This window comes from Musca autumnalis, unplaced genomic scaffold, assembly GCF_047663935.1.
Source record: "Musca autumnalis isolate F117 unplaced genomic scaffold, ASM4766393v1 scaffold_2, whole genome shotgun sequence".
Taxonomy (NCBI): Eukaryota; Metazoa; Arthropoda; class Insecta; order Diptera; family Muscidae; genus Musca; species Musca autumnalis.
Genome location: NW_027411755.1, coordinates 26,911,885 through 26,931,676, shown reverse-complemented (window position 1 = coordinate 26,931,676; position 19,792 = coordinate 26,911,885). Strand labels below are relative to the sequence as shown.

General features: G+C 32.4%; 1 protein-coding gene across 32 annotated transcripts in view; it reads left to right on the top strand.

The window, feature by feature from the left end:
• The window catches only part of LOC141393821 (uncharacterized), a 501,342-nt gene extending 482,142 nt beyond the window's left edge, over nt 1-19,200 (top strand). For 15 of the 32 annotated variants that reach the window (XM_073967334.1, XM_073967332.1, XM_073967333.1 and 12 more), the window contains 2 exons: nt 2,903-3,094; nt 16,983-19,200. In XM_073967334.1, coding sequence (XP_073823435.1) covers nt 2,903-3,094; nt 16,983-18,466 — 1,676 coding nt within the window. In that variant the 3' untranslated portion in view covers nt 18,467-19,200. Of the gene's footprint in view, nt 1-2,902; nt 3,105-16,982 lie in introns of all 32 variants that reach the window. The other 17 variants (XM_073967339.1, XM_073967356.1, XM_073967360.1 and 14 more) reach the window with 4 other exon arrangements.
• Nucleotides 19,201-19,792: the final 592 nt, after the last annotated feature.

Here is a 19,792-nt window from a genome sequence, read left to right as displayed (position 1 = left end):
AGAAGAAAGTGTTATAGTAATATTTTATTTATTTTTTAATAATATTTTAAAACGAATAAATTATTTTTATTTTTATCAATTGTCCTTATATCCAGGTTCCACTGTAAAGGAATTTGTATTTTTATACAGTGGAACCTTTTTGGTAATTCTGTGTTTGCTCTCAGAGATCATGTGATTCAAAAGATGGCGCAATTTTTATACATTTGCCAATGCTGCCAACTATATTTATATTGGAAATAATCCACGCAATAAAACTTAACATACTTTTAGGCGCAAATACGATATTCTACATTTTGACCTGAAATTGGTTGGCATCACTGGCTAAAACATGAAAATAACGCCATCTATTGAATCATATGATATCTGAGAGCAAACACAAAATTACCAACGAGGTTCCACTGTACAAAAATACCAATTCTTTTACAGTGGAACCCGGATATAACATTGTGTTTTCCTTTTATGGACAAACAATTAAATAAAACGTTTTAAAATATTCAGGGCAATTATGAATAATTCCCTCGGAATTTTACGCACAGAAAATAATTTTAAAAAAGTGAAATTCTTTTATAATCAGTATTTTGAAACGTTGAAAACTACTAGAATTACTTAATTATGGAATATTCTCGCCGAATCGACAGAAATATTCACTTTATGGGCATAAATATGGAAATACAAAATTGTGATATTGGGAAAAGGGAACAAATTCCGCACGAAATTTTTATTCATGATTGTCCTGATTATTTATAAAATATTACTATAACACCTTCTATTGATTGAATATTGAATCAAATATTATATAAAAATATTATTTAAAAAAATATTTTGTAAAAAGTTATTTAAAAATTATTTTTTTAAATATTTCAAATTTGTTAAATTAAAAAATATGAAAAATCCGCGGAAAATTCTGCTTTTTTAAGCAAAATTTTTATTATGAGCAAAATAATTAATGTTCAAAGAAGAATTGTTTTAGATCAAATCCGGTGAAAATATCTTAGAAATTGGTAAGGGCTGAAAAGTCACGGTCCAACTTATTTAAAGCCCAATTTTTCAAGAGGAAAATAGTAAGCGTTTAAATGAGAATTGATTACAAATCCAAAATAAACTATTTTAAAAAACATCCTAGGAAAATATCTTAGAAATTAGCCGGGGCTGAAAAGTCCAGGACTTACTCTTTTTTTAACTCCAACGTTTTTTCATACAAAAAATTGGTGTTCAAAGAAGAATTGATAAAAATTCTAAAATTAACTGTTTTAGCAAACAATACAAGAAAAATATCTTACAAATTGACCAGGACTGAAAAGTCCCGGTCCTATTATTTTTAAACTCACACAAAAATAAGCAATATTCAAAACAGAATTGATTAAAAATCGAAAACAAAGTATTTTAGTTTCATAAATCCGAGAAAATAATTAGTGTTTAATAGAGAATCGATTCAAAATTCAAAATAAACTATTTTTAAAAAAATCCGAGTAAAATATCTTAAAAATTGGCCAAGGCTGAAAAGTCCCGGTGCTACTTTTAATTAACTCAAACATTTTTTTCACACGCAAATAATTGGCGGTCAAGGAAGAATTGATTGAAAATCCAAAAGTAAACTATTATATGAAAAATCCGAGAAAAATATCCTAGAAATTGGCCAGGGCTGAAAAGTCCCGGTCCAACTTTTTCCCAGATTTTTTCTAAAATAGTTTATTTTGAATTTTTTTCAGAAAATTTTTTTTTAAATTTTTTCACAAAAATATAATTGATGTTGATCAAAAATGAAAAATTAACTATTTTAGAAAAAAAATCCCAGGAAAATATCTAAGAAATTGGCCAGCGCTGAAAAGTTCGGGTCCTACTATTTTTTTTAACGCAAACTTTTTTCCACAAAAATTAGTGATGTTCAAAGCAGATATATTAGAGACTTCAATATAAATTATTTTAGGGAAATCTGAGCAAAATATCTTCAAAATTGAGCAGTCCAGTTTTTTAATGCGAAAATAATTGGTGTTCAAAGGAGAATTGATAAAAAATCCAAGTCAATTTTTTTACGAGCAAAATAATTGATGTTCAATGCAGAATTGATTACAAATCAAAGATAAACTATTTTAGACAAAATCCGATGAAAATATTTTAGAAATTAAGCAGGGCCGTACTTTTTATTTTTTTTAGAAAACATGAAAAAAAAATACTTAAAAAATACATGACATTTCACTCAAAAATCGCAGGATGATGGTAGCAGAAAATCTTCAGTTCTTCAGGGCGTATAACTGCTGGCGCCACGTATACGTCACAGTGGCTAAGAGAATATTTTGATAATTTATTTCATTTTTATTCAAATTTTTTAAATTTTATTTTAAATATTTTTGTTTGTTCCTTACTTTGTTACTTAAAATATTTGCTTTGTAGACAACCTGTTAACTAGAGGCACCCTATTTTTCTCTTTTCTATTGCTTATATTTAATACAAAACTATATCAGTGTATTTTTCTCAGTGTAGTTTTTTTACAAATAAAGTAAATATCCAAACAACCAACAAAAAACTGTGCTTCCAACTAAAGCTTCTAATTAATTATATAAGAGCACAAAAGAGTACATATGTATTTGTTAACATTTCTTTTTCAAAAATAATAATTCTTATTTTTTTGTATTTTGTTCTTGTTGTAATCCAATACATCCGCAAAAATAAAAATTTTGTTAATTTCTTTTTGTCTAACTTACCCAAATTTGTTTTTGTGTTTATTTTTTGATAACCATCATACCTCCCCCCAACCCACCTCTAAAATGCCTTATATGAATGGAAATTTTGCTACAAATCCAACAAAAACTAAAAAAATCAAAACAAAATTTTGAAAAAATAAAAAACAAAATTGTGACAAAACCAAAAAATCCACAAAATTTTTGCCAACAACTACAACTAGCACCAGAACGTTCCCTGAGTAACGCATCGCTAGAAGATGTTTTAGCCTCCCTTTTAGGATTAACCCCACATCCACAACACCACCTTCAACTACAACCGCAACAACAACAACAGCAGCCACAACCAATAATTGGAGGTAATCAGCCAGGCTCATCTTCATTAGCCAGTGAAGCATTTGCTAGGTCCAGCACAGGTATGCACCTGTAAGTTTTTGTTCCACAAGAAAATAGAAAAAAAAAAGAAATGAAACAAGACCGTGTTTAAATTTAAACAAAAAAATCTTAACAACAGAAAGCCATTAAACAAAAAACAATGTTAAATGTTTTTTCTATATAAAAAAAGTTGTTTTTGTACGGTAACCAAGAAAAAAAAGAGAACTGAGTGGGAACAGAAATGTTTTTTAATACATACAATAAACACAACATATTGTTAATATATATTTATATAGCATATATCATCAATACATATAAACAAAATGACAGTGGAATCTCTTACAAAAGAATTTATAAACAAATTCATAACAGAAATAATACTCACATTTCTTGTGAGGTCAATAGGTTATTGATTTTTTTCATATAAAAGTTCCTCTTGTGAAAGGTTCCACTGTTAATTTACATTATTTATTTTTTAAAAAGTTGTTAAATTTGTTGCTACATATCCCTTGTGTTATGTACATGTTGTAAGCCGTTTGATTTCTTATTATTATTGGAAAGTGTCTATATCCATATATATAAAAAATATTTGTAATATATTTACCTTCCACATATGCATTATAATCATATTTGGCTTTTAAATTATATATTTTTTAGAATATATGTATATTTATTTTAGTTTTATATATTTTATTTCAACTTCTTAAACAATGCCTAGAAGATTCAATATTCGTTTGAAGACAACAGTATAAACCGACAACCTTGAAGTATAATTACTAACGCAAATACATCACCCACAGGGTCCCAAAATATTTTTTTTGTTTCCAAGTAGCCAAACGTAGATTTTTTTAACATTTTTTAAAATAAAACAAAAATATGATTCGTGTTAACCGGGTTCCACTGTAAAAAATTGGCCATTTTGTACAGTGGAACCTCGCTGGTAATTCTGTGTTTACTCTCAGAGATCATGTGATTCAATAGATGGCGCTATTTTTATGCATTTACCAATGCTGCCAACTATATTTATTTTGGAAATAACCCACGTTGTAAAACTTAACACACTTCTAGGCGCAAATATAATATTCTTCATTTTAACCTCAAAACGGTGGGCATCACTGGCAAAAACATGAAAATAGCGCCATCTATTGAAACAGATGATCTCTGAGAGCAAATACAGAATTACCATCGAGGTTCCGCTGTACAAAAATACCAATTCTTTTACAGTGGAACCAGGATATAACGCTAAATTTTAAAAATATCCACGTTTTTTATTAAATATATTATAAAAAAATTCTAAAATATTTTAGAAATATTTTTTAATATAACGAGGATTTGTTAAAATTTTAAAAAATATTTTTTAATAAAACGCATTTTTAAAACGTGGATTTTTTAAAAAATATTTTTTAATAAAACGAGGATTTTTTAAAAATATTTTTTAATTAAACGTGGATATTTTAAGAAATATTAAAAAAGAACGTAATTTTTTTTAAAAAAATATTTTTTAATTAAGCGTGGATTTTTTTTTTTTTTTTTTAATATATTTTAATTAAGCGTGGATTTTTTTTTTAAAAATATTTTTAAATTAAGCGTGGATTTTTTTCAAAAATTTATTTTTAAATAAAACTATATTTTTTAAAAAATATTTGTTAATAAAACGTGGATTTTTTAAAACATATTTTTAATAAAACGTGGATTTTTAATAAAACGAGGATATGTTTAAAATATTTTTATACCCTCTGCCTTTAGGCTAAAGACGGTATATACACTTTGATACGACCAAAAATGTGCCTCATCGAAATAATGGATTCAGACCCCAAGTATGTTTGTACGATATCCTTACTTACTTACTTAGCTGACCAATTACAGAACATTTGTTCCATAGGCCGAACTAAGAAAAGATCTCCATTTCTCTCTATTTGTTGCTTCGCACTCTGGAATACCGCACCTTTTCATCTCATCATCCACTTGTTTGCGCCATCTATTCCTTGGCCTGCCAATTCTGCGTGAACCGCCAAGCGGTCCGTATTTATACGCCTGTTTAACGGGTTCATCATCGCTCATTCTTATGATATGACCTAGCCAACGCAATCGCTGCATCTCGATACGTTTAACAATATTGATGTCGTTGTATAGCAGATACAGCTCGTGGTTCATGCGACGTCGATATTCACCGTCAACGCAGATTGGTCTGTAGATTTTTCGAAGAATTTTTCTCTCAAACACACCAAGCACTGTCATGTCTGCTTGCGCAAGTACCCAGGCTTCGGAGCCATACATCAGCCTGGGTAGTATCAGTGTTTTGTAGAGCGTTATTTTTGTTTGACGAGATGTGGCTTTGTTTTTGAAGTGCTTACTAAAGCCAATGTAGCATCTGTTGGCCAATACAATTCTTCTTTTTATTTCACAACTGATGTCGTTTGTTGTGTTTACGGAGGTGCCGAGGTAGACGAAGTCTTTTACTACCTCAATATTATAGGAACCAACTTCCACAGTCGGTCCGAGCTCAATGGACGCATTGCGCGTCGACACCATCAACTTGGTCTTCTCACCGTTTACCGCCAGACCCACTTTAGCAGATTCTACTTCGACCTTTATAAAGGTATCAGTTACTTCTTTTACTGATCGGCCCATGATGTCTATATCATTAGCATAAGCAAGTAACATGTGACTATTGGTGTAGATTGTGCCACTTCTTTTGACGTTTGCCTCTCGTATAACCTTTTCTAGCAGAATGTTGAAGAGGTCACACGAAAGGCTGTCTCTTTGTCTGAAACCTCTTTTGGTACCAAACTCTTCGGAGAGGTTCTTTCCTATTTTAACTGAGGACCTCGTGTCAGTCAAAGTCATTTTACAAAGCCGGATGAGCTTTGCGGGGATACCAAATTCAGACATGGCTTGGAATACCTTTGAACGCAGCGGGCTGTCGAAGGCTGCTTTATAATCGACAAAAAGGTGGTAGGTGTCGATCTGCATCTCTTGGGTCTTCTCCAGGATTTGCCGCAGGGTAAATATCTGGTCAATGGTGGACTTGCCAGGTCTAAAGCCGCATTGGTATGGTCCAATTATCTCGTTGACCATAGGCTTTAGTCGTTCGCACAATATCCCTGACACGATCTTGTAGGCAATAGGGAGTAGACTTATGCCCCTATAGTTAGAGCATACAGTCTTATCTCCTTTCTTGTAGACGGGGCACAGGATACTCAGGTTCCAATCGTCGGGTACTCGTTCTTCCTGCCAGATGGTGCTAACTAGCTGATGAATACACCTTATCAGCGTGTCGCCTCCAGTTTTTAACAGCTCGGCTGGTAAGCCATCGGCTCTTGCTGCCTTATTATTCTTCCGCCCATTTATTGCTGTCTTTACCTCATCTTGGCTGGCGGTATACATTCAATACCATCTTCTGGGATTGGGTCTGTAGTATCTTCGTCGTCTTCGTTGAAAAATGTTCTTTCCATATCCTGAGCACACTATCTGTATCAGTTACCAAATTACCTTGCTGGTCTCTACAGGAGGATGTGGCTGTACCAAAGCCATCAGTTTGATGCTTGACTATTTGGTTGAATTTTCGGACTTCATGCTGGTTCCTGCACATCTCGATTTTTTCACACTCCCGCTTTTCCATCTTCCTCTTTTTCCTGCGGAAAATACGTTTCTCCTCTCTCCTTTTCTCCCGATATCTATCTCCTACTTTGATTAAGCAATTGGGCTAGTTGAGTGGAATATGCTGTGTCTATCTGTTGTGATTGCAGCTTACCGATGTCTAACTTTCGTGTTGTGTCTGTTCGTACTTTGTTTGCTACGTTTAAGCGGGTGCGTATCTTTGCTGCAACAAGGTAGTGGTCCGAATCAATGTTTGTACGATATCCGTTTCAGACAATTTTGAGTCGATTTAGCAATGTCCGTCCGTCTGTCTGTCTGGCTGGCTGGTGCGCACGATAACTCTCGATCGGATCAATCGATTCGGTTCAAATTTTGGGTATCGAAATATTTTGTCCAGATTTGATTTGAGTTCGAAGATGGGCCATATCGGTCCGCTCCTTCAGGTACCTCCCCCAAAAAAGTTCAAAAATCCGCACCATAACTCTTGAAGGGAGTAACCGAATTAGTCCATACTTTGCACATCGTGACATTTCTACCAGACATAGATGAGGTTCCAATATGGACCCTATTGGTCCATTCTTTCAGGTACCTCCCACCTTAAGTGCAGTTTAAGGCCTGCTCTCGAATCGCTTTGATTTTTGTTGCAGCCACTTGTATTCACTACCCCCATTACGACGATAATTTTTTTCAGGAACAAGTCCCTACTTCCTCAGAAATCAGCACGAAAACTGCAAACAACCCATATCGACACCTCCAAATAATAGTATGCTATGTCTGAAAAGTGTGTTTTGCAGGAGAAGCTCTCAAAGTTTACAGTTTTCCTTGACCTTCACTACTATTCTGAGTAAACATTTGTTTATAACTTCTGTTCGGATTGACCGATCATTACCAAAATTTGACAGAATTTAAGTTAAAGGACGTAAAATGTAAAAATGTAAAGAACTTGAAAACATGCTAAGTCGACTTAGCATACTATTGTTTGGAGGCGTCGATATAATACCATGTGTCGTAGTTGGAGCGCAAGATAACTCTCGAACGGACCTGCCAATTCTGTCCAAAATTTGGCCTTAGTAATATTTTCTCCAAACATAGTTTAAGTTCGAAGATAAGCCATATCGGTCCACGCCTTCAGGTAAATCCTTCCACAAAAGTTCAATAATGTTCGGAAAAATTGTTCGTACGGTAACTCTTGAAGAGAGTGGCCGAATTGGTCTATACTTTACACATCCTAATATATCTACCAGACATAGTAATATATATAATAATTGTTCCACAAACATCCCATACGGGACAAGGCAGACCTCTCTCATATCAATGAGTGCACCCCGATTCATATTAGCTCAGTGATATGGGACCTACAGTTTATCGCCGAGTCCGAACGGCGTGTCCTAAGACACCACTTGTAGAGAAGTTTTACATGGCTGAAATACTCAGGAAATGTCGCCAACATTACTGAGGGGTATTTTGCCAACGTTGAAAATTTTGATGTTTGACTGGCCGGGGAATCGAACCCACGACCTTCAGCGTGCAAGGCGGGTGTGCATACCATTGCACCACGTTGGCACCCAACATAGATCAGGTTCAAATATGGACTATATTTGTCCACTCCATCCGGTACCTCCCACACAAAATTTCAGATAAGTTCACTTTAAGACCTGCAATCGAATCACGTTGATTTTTGTTGAAGCAACTTGCATACGCTGCCTCAATTACGATGGTAAAATTTTTTTCAGGGGCAAGTCCATACTTCTTGAGCAAACAGCCCGAAGGGTGTTAAAACCCCCTATGGCACCGTATGTAGTGGCACCACTTCCATAATGGTCAATGTCGATCCACTTCTTTAAGTATATCCTCCACAAAATTTTTGATCTTTAATCCTAATCAACATTTTTGTCGGTTCATACATCCAAAATGTTTAAAACCCCCTAAATACATACGTTTTTTGGGAAAAAATTGTTTCAATATACACAGGCTGAGGGTATATCTCTGTCAGCAAAGCTGACTGATACCTTTTTACTTGTTTAAAAATATTTTCTAATAAAATGTGGATTTTTATAAAAAATATTTTTTAATAAAACGTGGATTTTTATAAAAAATATTTTTTAATAAAACGTGGATTTTTTAAAAAATATTTTTTAATAAAACGTGGATTTTTTAAAAAATATTTCTTTAATAAAACGTGGATTTTTTAAAAAATATTTTTTAATATAACGTGGATTTTTTAAAAAATATTTTTTAATAAAACGTGGATTCTTTAAAAAATATTTTTTAATAAAACGTGGATTTTTTAAAAAATATTTTTTAATAAAACGTGGATTTTTTAAAAAATATTTTTTAATAAAACGTAGATTTTTTAAAAAATATTTTTTAATAAAACGTGGATTTTTTAAAAAATATTTTTTAATAAAACGTGGATTTTTTTAAAAAATATTTTTTAATAAAACGTGGATTTTTTAAAAAATAGTTTTTAATAAAACGTGGATTTTTATAAAAAATATTTCTTAATAAAACGTGGATTTTTATAAAAAATATTTTTTAATAAAACGTTAATTTTTATAAAAAATATTTTTTAATAAAACGTGGATTTTTATAAAAAATATTTTTTAATAACACGTGGATTTTTATAAAAAATATTTGTTAATAAAACGTGGATTTTTATAAAAAATATTTTTTAATAAAACGTGGATTTTTATAAAAAATATTTTTTAATAAAACGTGGATTTTTAAAAATTATTTTATAATAAGACGTGAATTTTTGAATAAAAGGTGATTTTTTTATTTGTTTTTATTTTTAATAAAACGTGTACTTTGTTAAAACATATTTCTTTTAATAAATCGTTGATTTTTTTAAAAAATAGTTTTTTATAAAACGTAATTTTTTTTAAAAAATATTGTTTAATAAAGCGTAATTATAAAAAAAGAGTATAATAATGATGATTTAAAAAAAATTAGTAAAACCTGTATTTAAAAAAAAAAAAAACGTGGAAATATTTTCAATAAAACGTGGATTTTTTAATAATAACTTTAAATAAATCGTGGATTAAAAAAAATATTTTTAATAAAACATGGATTTTTTAAAAATAATTTTTAATAAAACGTGAATCTTTTAAAAAAAATTTTTTAATAAAAAAAAAATTTACCCTCAGCATTTATGCTAACGAGGGTATATACACTTTGATACGATGAAAATGTGCCTCATCGAAATAATGGTTTTAGACCCCAAGTATGTTTGGACGAAATGTGTTTCAGACAATTTGGAGTCGATCTAGCCATGTCCGTCCGTCTGTCTGTCTGTCCTGCTGGCTGGAGCGCACGATAACTCTCGAACGGATGAATCGATTGGGTTCAAATTTTGGCTTTCGTAATATTTTGCCCAAACTTAGTTTAAGTTCGAAGATGAGCTACATCGGTCCACTCCTTCCGGTAACTCCCCCACAAAAGTTCGAAAATGTTCGGAAAGTTTGTGCGCACGATAACTCTTGAAGGGAGTGACCGATTTGGTCCATACTTTGTATAGCGTAAACTTTCTACTAGAGTAATATGAGGTTCCAATATGGTCTCAATTGGTCCACTCCTTCGGGTACCTCCCACACAAAATTTCGGAAAAGTTCAGTTTCTCGTATCGCTTTGATTTTTGTTTTAGCAACTTGTATTCACTGTCCTCCATACGACGACACAAGTTTCATCAGGGGCAAGTCCATACTTCCTGAGAAAATAGCCTGAAAGTTGCAAAAAAACCCATATGACACCGTGTGAGGTGGTTGGAGTGCAAGATAACTCTCGAACGGACCTGCCAATTCGGTCCAAAATTTGGCCTTAGTAATATTTTCTCCAAACATAGTTTAAGTTCGAAGATAAGCCATATCGGTCCACGCCTTCAGGTACCTCCCCCACAAAAGTTCAAAAATGTTCGGAAAAATTGTTCGTACGGTAACTCTTGAAGGGAGTGGCCGAATTGGTCTACACTTTACACATCCTAATATATCTACCAGATATAGATCAGGTTCAAATATGGACTATATTTGTCCACTCTATCCGGTACCTCCCACACAAAATATCGGAAAAGTTCACTTTAAGACCTGCTCTCGAATCACTTTGATTTTTGTTGAATCAACTTGCTTTCGCTGCCTCAATTACGATGGTAAAAGTTAGAGTTGCGTCGTTCATGAACGAACCGGCTCAAAGGAACGATTCCGTGAAAAGAACGAACGGATCCGTATCCAGCCCATTCTTTTATATCGTTCATTTAGATCCCCGATAGACGAGTCATTGCTGCTTACAAAATTAGCAGCATTGGTTTTGCAGTCAAACTCTAAAAAAACGCTGCGTTAGCGCAAGCAGCACAAATTTCCACACAAAACAAACAATGATTCAGAGAGCTACTCTCGCTCAGTAACTCACCTCATTCAGTAGCACATCTCGGTCATATCTTTCTTTTGCATCATTCGTTCACCACCACTACGTTCAGAAACAAAACCAGCCCATTAGCACACAATGTGTCATTCGTGAACGAACATTTTCAAAAGAACGATTCGGTGAAAAGAACGACGGAGTCATATGCAGCAGAGAACGAACGACTTCAAAAGAAAATAATACAGTCATATGTATTGTTGAACGAAAAAGAGCCAACGAACGAAGTTAACGACCCGGATCTTTTTGGTGAACGGAATGAAAAAGATCGATCCGCTCAATGAACGAGATTGCCCAACACTAGTAAAAGTTTTTTTTAGGAGCAAGTCCATATTTCTTGAGCAAACAGCCCGAATAGTGTAAAAACCCCCTATTGCACCATATGTTGTGCCTGGAGATCCACTTCCATAACGGTCAATGTCGATCCATTCTTTTTAGTATCTCCTCCGCAAAACTTTTGATCTTTAATCCTAATCAACATTTTTGTCGGTTCAAACGCCCAAAAATGTTAAAACCCCCTAAATACAGACGTATTTTGTGATAAAATTGTTTCAATATACACAAGCTGAGGGTATATCTCTGTCGGCAAAGCCGACTGATACTTTTTTTACTTGTTTTTATAAAATATGGATTTTTTAAAAAATATTTTTTAAAAAATATTAATTTAAAAAATATTTTTTGGAAAAATGTTTTTTTTTTTTTTAAATCCACCTTTGGAAAAATATTTGTTAAATATTTATAAAAAAATGTTTTTAAAAAATCCACGTTCAAATTGGAACAATTCACTGACTATAACGTCTCCTTATAAAACAATGTCATGACTGAAATTTCCCAACTTGAACCTATCTATCTCAAAACTGGTACAACCTTGGATTTTTCTCATCTATGAACATTGTAGTTTCAGAACCCGCAAGAACACTTCCTAGTTATAAGCTCCATTCATTTAATGTTGGTTCTGGAGCACCGTGTAAAAATTAGTTTTTTTGTAAAATATGGATTTAAAAAAAAAATTAAATATGGATTTTTTAAAAAATATTTTTTAAAAAATATTTATTTAAAAATATTTTTTGGAAAAATGTTTTTTTTTTTTGAAATCCACCTTTGGCCTCTTGGAAAAAAAGTTGTTTTTTTGATTTTGTGTTTTAATTCACGTTTGGCACTTGGAAAATATATTTTTTAAATATTTATTTAAAAAAAATATTTTTTGGAAAAATGTTTTTAAAAAATCCACGTTAGGCAACTTGGAAAAAATATTTATTAAAAAAATTTTTGTGGAAAAATGTTTTTTAAAAAATGAAAAAATTTGAAAACAAAAAAATATTTGGCTCTTTAGAAAAATATTTATTGTAAAAAAATCGGCGTTTGGTCCCTGGAAAATTATTTATTATTATTTATTTTTTTTTTTTAATTCTTAACGTCGATCTATATCCTTGATTAAAAAAGTTTTTGAATATACTTCTTAAACAAGTTCTCTGTTGATATCAAAAACCCCAAATTTAATTTTTACAAATCCGCAGTTGGCATCTTCAAAAAAGTATTTTTTTAACTTTTAATGGATCCTGGATATATTCTTAATAGAATTCATTGCTGGTATCCTTTTCAAAATAATATTAATTTTAAGCGTTTGGTTTTAAAAAAGTGTTACTTATTCAAATTCGCTTTTGCCTGTTTGAAAAAAGATCTCTTTTACAAACCCACGTTTCATGACTCCTTGAAAGAAGTCGCAACAAAATCAGTGTTGATTTATCTATGAAAAAAGTATTACGTTTACAAATCCAGGGGCTGGCTTCTCGTTCTATGAAAATTTGAAATGAAAAATATTTCCTTTATAACTTTTTCATTTGACAGTTTTCTCCTTTATAAAAGTTTTCATTTCACATTTTCATAGAAAAAGAATTGAGCCCCAGGTTTAACCCATTGAAAAGAATGTTTGGAAAAAACATTGATGAAAATTATTGTTATTTTGATGGGATTGGTGAGGTGAATCAACATTGCATACTCTCCCAATTTTATTGATTTTTGACTAAAATGTACTGCTTGTAATTGTAATCAATTACTCTTAGATTAAATTAAAATTAAAGTTCATAAAAATATTTATTTTATCACCGTGTCAAAAGCTCCTAAAAATTATTCTAAATATTCCCGTTTTGGAAGCTCTTCAAAGAATATTTTTAAATCCACGTTTCGGAAGTTCTTTAAAAGACAATTTTTTAAAAACCACGCTTTGCAAGATCTTCAAAAGTTGTTTTCTTAAATCCCAGTTTCGGAAACTCTTCAATACATATTGTTTTAAAGTCCACATCCCGGAAGCTCTTCAAAAAATAAATTTTTTAAAATCCACGTTTCGGATGATCTTCAAGTAATATTATTTTTAAAATCAATCTTTTCGGAAAATTTTCGCTTGGGAAGCTCTATAAAGATTTTTTGAATCTGCGGTTTTGGAAATATAAATCATTAAAAAAAAACTTAATAATACGTTTTAAAATATTATTTAAAAAATAGCAATTCTTTAACAATGGAACCTGGATATAACGAACAATTATTTATTTTTTATGACATGCAAATGAGGAGTATACAACTTTAAAAAATATTAAAAACCCTTTATTTAAAAAATTCATGTGCGGCCTCTCGAAAAAAAGTTGTTTAAAAAATCCACGTGGGGCCTCTCGGAAAAAAAGTTATTTAAAAAACCCACGTGGGGCCTCTCGAAAAACATTATTTAAAAAATCCACGTTTGGCCGGCAGCTTGAGAAGAAATATTATTTAAAAAATACACGTGTGGCCTCTCGGAACAAATAATATGTAAAAAACCCACGTCTGGCCTATTTGAAAAAATATTATTTAAAACATTTACGTGTGGCCTCTCGGAAAAATATTATTTAAAAAAATCCACGTTTGGCCGGCTGCTTAAAAAAATATTATTTCAAAAATCTATGTTTGGTCGCTTGGAAAAAATATTTTTAAAAAATCCAAGGCCAAACGGCCGCTTGAAAAAATATTATTTAAGAAATCCAACCAAAATCAAAAAAAGTCAGAGCAGATATAAAAAATATTGTTCTGGGCTGAAAAGTCCCGGTCTAGTTTTTTTTAAACCGAAAAATTTTTCTCTCTAGAATTTGTGATATTCTAAGCTGAAATTATTGAAAAATACAAGATAAATTATTTTAGGAAATACTCCGAGAAAAGTATCTCAAAAATTTAGCACGGCTGAAAAGTCCCGGTCCTAAATTTTTTAAACCAAAATTTTTGTTCTTCCCAAAATTTGTGATTTTCTAAGCAGAAATTATTGGGGACACAAAATAAATTATTTTAGAAAAAATCCGATGAAAATATCTTAAAAACTGAACAGGGCTAAAAAGTGACGGTATTATTTCTTCGAAATGTATTTTAGACAAATCCTAAAAAATATCTCAAAGAAACTGAGAAATGATATAAACAACCAAAATCAATTACTTTAGAAAAAGTTCTGAGGAAATATAATTAATATTGAGCAGGGCTGAAAAGTCCCGCTCCTGTTTGATGTGAAACCAAAAAACGATCCACCCTAAACTTTGTTCTAAACAGAAATGGCCAAAGATAAAACATAAATTATTTTTAGAAAAAAATGCCATAAAAATATCCTAAAAATTGGGTCCTAATTATTTAAATCGAAATTTTTTCACCCAAGAATTTGTGATATTCTAAGCAGAAACACGGTGCTCTTGAACCAACTTTAAATGAAAGGAGCTTACACCTGGGAAGTTTTTGCGAATTCTGAAACTACAATGATCATAGATGAAAAAATCCAAAAAACCACTGACTTTATCGTCTCCTTATAAAACAATGCCATGACTGAAATTTCCCAACTTAAACTTATATATCTCAAAAATGCTCCAATCTAGAAAAAAATTACAAAAGCCAATCTTGTTGAGAATTTTCACAGCTACAACATTTTCTTTAGTTCCACTTCGACTTGCGGTTTCCAAACAAAATTGTTCACAAAGTGCTTAAAAACTTTGCTTATTAGCTATAATCTCTGAAATACCAACAAATAAAATTTAAATTTCCGACCAAAAAATTTTTAATTTTCGACCAAAAATTTCCTACCAATGTGGCAATTCTAATTCTGCTATTACATGATTATTATTAGAGGTATTCTTATATTTATGTTGCATATTTTTTTTATAAATAATTACATACTTTGATAAAGAATTTTAACTTCTTAAAAAAATTTCCAAAAGAATTGTAATTTTCCTAAACCCAAGATACAAAATTTAAAATTGCGACGAACAATTTACGAACAAATTGACAACCCAATTTCTGATATACTAAATTAATATAAAATAATAACACATCCTATGGAATTTTACTTAGAAGCTCGCATTCCATGGTTGAGGAATCATTTCTCCAACTGATATAGCCTTTCATAACACTACAGATCCATTTTAAATTTTCGACCAAAAATGTCCGACCAAAGTGGTATGTATACCTATTTCTGATATGAAATGATTGTTTTTCATATATATTCTATTGCATATGTGAAAATCGACTTATATGCACATAATTTGATATATGATTCTTACAAAATGGAACAAAATTTTCCAAAAAAAATTATTAATATAGGAAAGAATAGAATTTTCATAGAAATAACCGTAAAACAGAGGATTTATTGTTCCAATTATAATTTCTCCATAGGGTAGAGCAACTGAAACCCCAATTGACTAAATTTAAAATTTCGACCAAAAATTTCCGACCAAAATGGCTACCCTATTTCTGATAAGAATTGATTATTTTTCATATATATTCTAATGTATAAGTAAATAGCGACTTGTATAAATATAATTTCGTATATAATTCTTACAAAAATGGCCCAAAATTTTCCAAAAAAAAAAAAAAAAATTTAATATGGGAAACAATAGAAAGAAAGATACTATATTTGTAGAAATAACGGTAAAACCGAGCATTTATTGTTTAAAATACAATTTTCCTTAGGCTACAACAACTAAAACCCCAATTGACCAAATTTAAAATTTCGACCAAAAATTTCCGACCAAAGTAAAATCCCTATTTCAGATATGAAACGATTGTTTTTCATATATATTCTATTGCATATGTGAAAATCGACTTATATGCACATAATTTGGTATATGATTCGTACAAAATGGCCCAAAATTTTCCAAAAAAAGATTATTAATATAGGAAAGAATATAATTTTTATAGAAATAACCGTAAAACCGAGCATTTATTGTTCAAAATACAATTTATCCCTAGGCTACAACAACTAAAACCCCAATTGGCCAAATTTACAATTTCGACCAAAAATGTCCGACCAAAGTGGCAACCCTATTTCAGACATTAAGCCTTAATTATATAGATTTTAAAAGAATTGGTAAATTAAAACCCAAATTGACCAAATTTAAAAAATTCGACCAAAAATTACCTACCAAAGTGGCAACCCTATTTCAGACATTAAGCATTAGTTAAATAATTTTAAAAGAATTGGTCTATTAATGAAAATACAAATAAAATATATGTTGTCAATTTTTTGCTTAAAAAAATTTTTGAATTTTAAGAAAAAAACGTACACTGAGAAAAAAAATCTCTCAAAAAAGCTTTATAAATAAATGTTCATTCATGTTTATGTCAGCTTCAAGTTTGTGTGTAAAAATATATATAATTTCGCATTTTTTGAATTGAAAAAAATTAGGAATGTATTCAAAACAAAGCATGTTGTGTTAAATGTTGTTCTGAAAAAAAAACTAAAAAATTAAATTAGAAAAAATTAAGAAAAAAATTAGTAAAGGAATGCTTGATGTTGTGTAGATGTTGTAATGAATGATGAAAATAATTTTGAAATTTTTATACAATTAAAAAAATAATTTTTGTTTCTATTTTTTTCTTTCCCTTTCACAAAACAATAAATCAACAATTTGGAAACAGGCGGCGCTACAGTTAATGAGCATAAACAATATATGAACCAAAAACAACAACAGCAAAGCCAACAACAACAGCAACACCACCAAAAAGAAACCAATACCACTTTATTGGGAATCTCCAAGGAGGAACAGCAACGTTTGCGACGACGCAGTGAAGGAGATGCGCCAACGAAGCAACAAAAGCAACAACAACAGCTGCAGCAACAACAGCAGCAGCAGCAACAACAACTTGAACAAAAGTTCCAACATCAGACTCCAAATGCCAATAAGGCACATGCCAGTGATACTATCACCTCCCTCACCCACACCCATACGTCGGCAACTGGGGGAAATGCAGCAAATGGCGGCCTCAACACGTTCCTGCCACCCCGGCGCGTTTCGCTCGGTGACTCCTCAGAGTCGAATAATCGCAGCGCGGCCACCGGCACCATTAACACCGCCTCTGGTGAGCTGCAGGTCAAGTGCCGAAATAACAAGTGCGATCGCACTGCCACGCCCCTCGACGCCAAAAAGTATTACAAGTCATGCCACAATTGTACCTATTTATATTGTTCGCGTGAATGTCGCCGAGCCCATTGGGAGAAGCATCGTAAAGCGTGTCTCCACTCCCGTGTCTCAAATCTGTGCCGCCAAGTGTTAGCGTCGTGCAAGGACGACAGCGACTCCTTGCGCCATTTGAGTCTGCTGGCACGCAAAGGGTTTCTATCTCAGGGGCGGGGTGTGGTACGTATTCTCTTTCGTTCTCCCGAATCGGCAGAGGGCTTTATTAAGAATGGCTTTCAGTGTATGGGTGAGGCTTCGTATGTCCGTTGGCCGGATTTAATGCCGGCGGAAATGGGTCTGGAATTATATTCGGAATTATTAAAACTCAGCACCGAATATCGTCCGGATTCGAAAATGTTGGTCTATGTGGCAGTGTGTGTGGTCTCTGAGGCTCCCAGTGTGGGTCAGGCTCCGGTACGTTGGGAACGCCAATTGGTTTCACGTTGTGCCAAATTGAAACTTTGTAAGACAGTCTTAGCTGAGCTAGAACAACAACCCACGGGTATGCTGCAACAACCTGTGACCATGGTTGCAGTACCAGAACCCACAACAGAGGTCCTCATCTTAACATTTAATCCGCAACTGCGTAACTCCACAACCCAAAGGGAAATGGTACTGTCCAACATCTTAGATATACTCTCCAGACGTGGTGTTATCTTACGCAAACATTATCCTGAGATCTTTCAACGTTTCCAATCCTATACTGAGGGCCAAACGGAGAAAATCAATCCAGTCACCTTACATCCTCGAGACTCACAAACTGGCCAGAATTTTGTGTGCATCATTATGCCAGTCCAATCGGATACGGAAATCATAAAGCTACCCTCAATGGCTGACGGTGGTAATCGGGTAACAACCATTGATGTGGGCTCACCCTCAGCAATTAGCCAGCTGGAGGATAATGAGTTGTTGACGCGTACCAGTATGGCAGCCAATGCAAGTTGATTAAAATCATCACAACGTAGTCATGGTCATAGGAAAAGTAGCTCAAATGGTAGTGCCGGAGGAGGAGGTAGCAATCGCAGTCGTAATTCTTCACCCCAACTGATTTCTTCCATAGCGGGAATAGTTGTGGTGGGAACATCTACGGAGAGCATTAGCTTGGAAAGTACAAGGATGTAAGGCAAGGAGGACGACAAACGAGATGTAAAAGGGTGTTCCCAAGCGACTATTTCCCCTCTCCCAACAACTATCTACTTGCTTCCCTTCCCTCTTCCTAATGGATCCACAAACCACAAGAAACAAACAAATCCTCTGTCTCTCTCTCTCTTTACCGCTCTCTGTATCTCATTACAACTACCACAACGCCATCTTTATTTCACATTTTTAACTAAGCCTCTTATAAAGCTTTCTTTTAAACCCTTAGATAAACTAAAGTAGGTCAAACAAAACTATTCTAAGTATTTGAAACAAAAAAAAACAAAATTATGTATTAAGTTTAAAACTATAACAACAACAAAAATATATAAACTTTTTATGTATTTATAATCATTAAGTAAAAAAACAAACAAACAAAGAAGCTTAATTTTCTTCAAACATGTTATCATCTCTCTCAAAACTGAAACACAAAATAAAAAATCATAATTTTAAAAGCTTTTAAAGTGAAAGCTTTGCAAGTAAACGTAATATACTTTGATGATGTATGGAATTATCAATAAAAACATTTAAAACTGATTAAATTTTTTTATTTTTATTATAATTTTTTTATAATTACAAAAGGCTTTTCATAAATGTCGCTAAATGGCAAAAGCTTTTTATTGAATTTCAGTAGCAAACACCAAAAAATATAAATCGTTTACGTGGATCAATTGTAAATTCAGAAACTTATCTCAGACCCTACAGCTTTAGTCAGTGCAAGCTTTTCCGAAAGTAATTCTGAAAGCTTTTTAAGGTTATAATCAATGGAATTATTTAAAAAACTAAAACAATTTCCCCCGAGGATTTCGGGGAACTAGGAACGTTTTATCTCATTTCAGTGGGTGATGTCCGATTATATTTTTACTTATGGAACCGAACTTAGCACCGCCCTTTCATTATCAATTTTAAACTCCCTGTTGCACATTTCTGTCAACAGATGGTGCCATTTCAAAAATAATCCTATGGACTGAGTCTTTCGGTGGATCATAAAACCAAACGTATTTTTGTGACATATAATACTTACGTCTTAAACGTAGTATACCTAGTCACACAAAAATTGGTTCTTGGCCAAAGTGAAATTATAGAAGATTTAGACAAAGCGAGGGTATTTTAATACTGTTGGAAGAAAGGAGC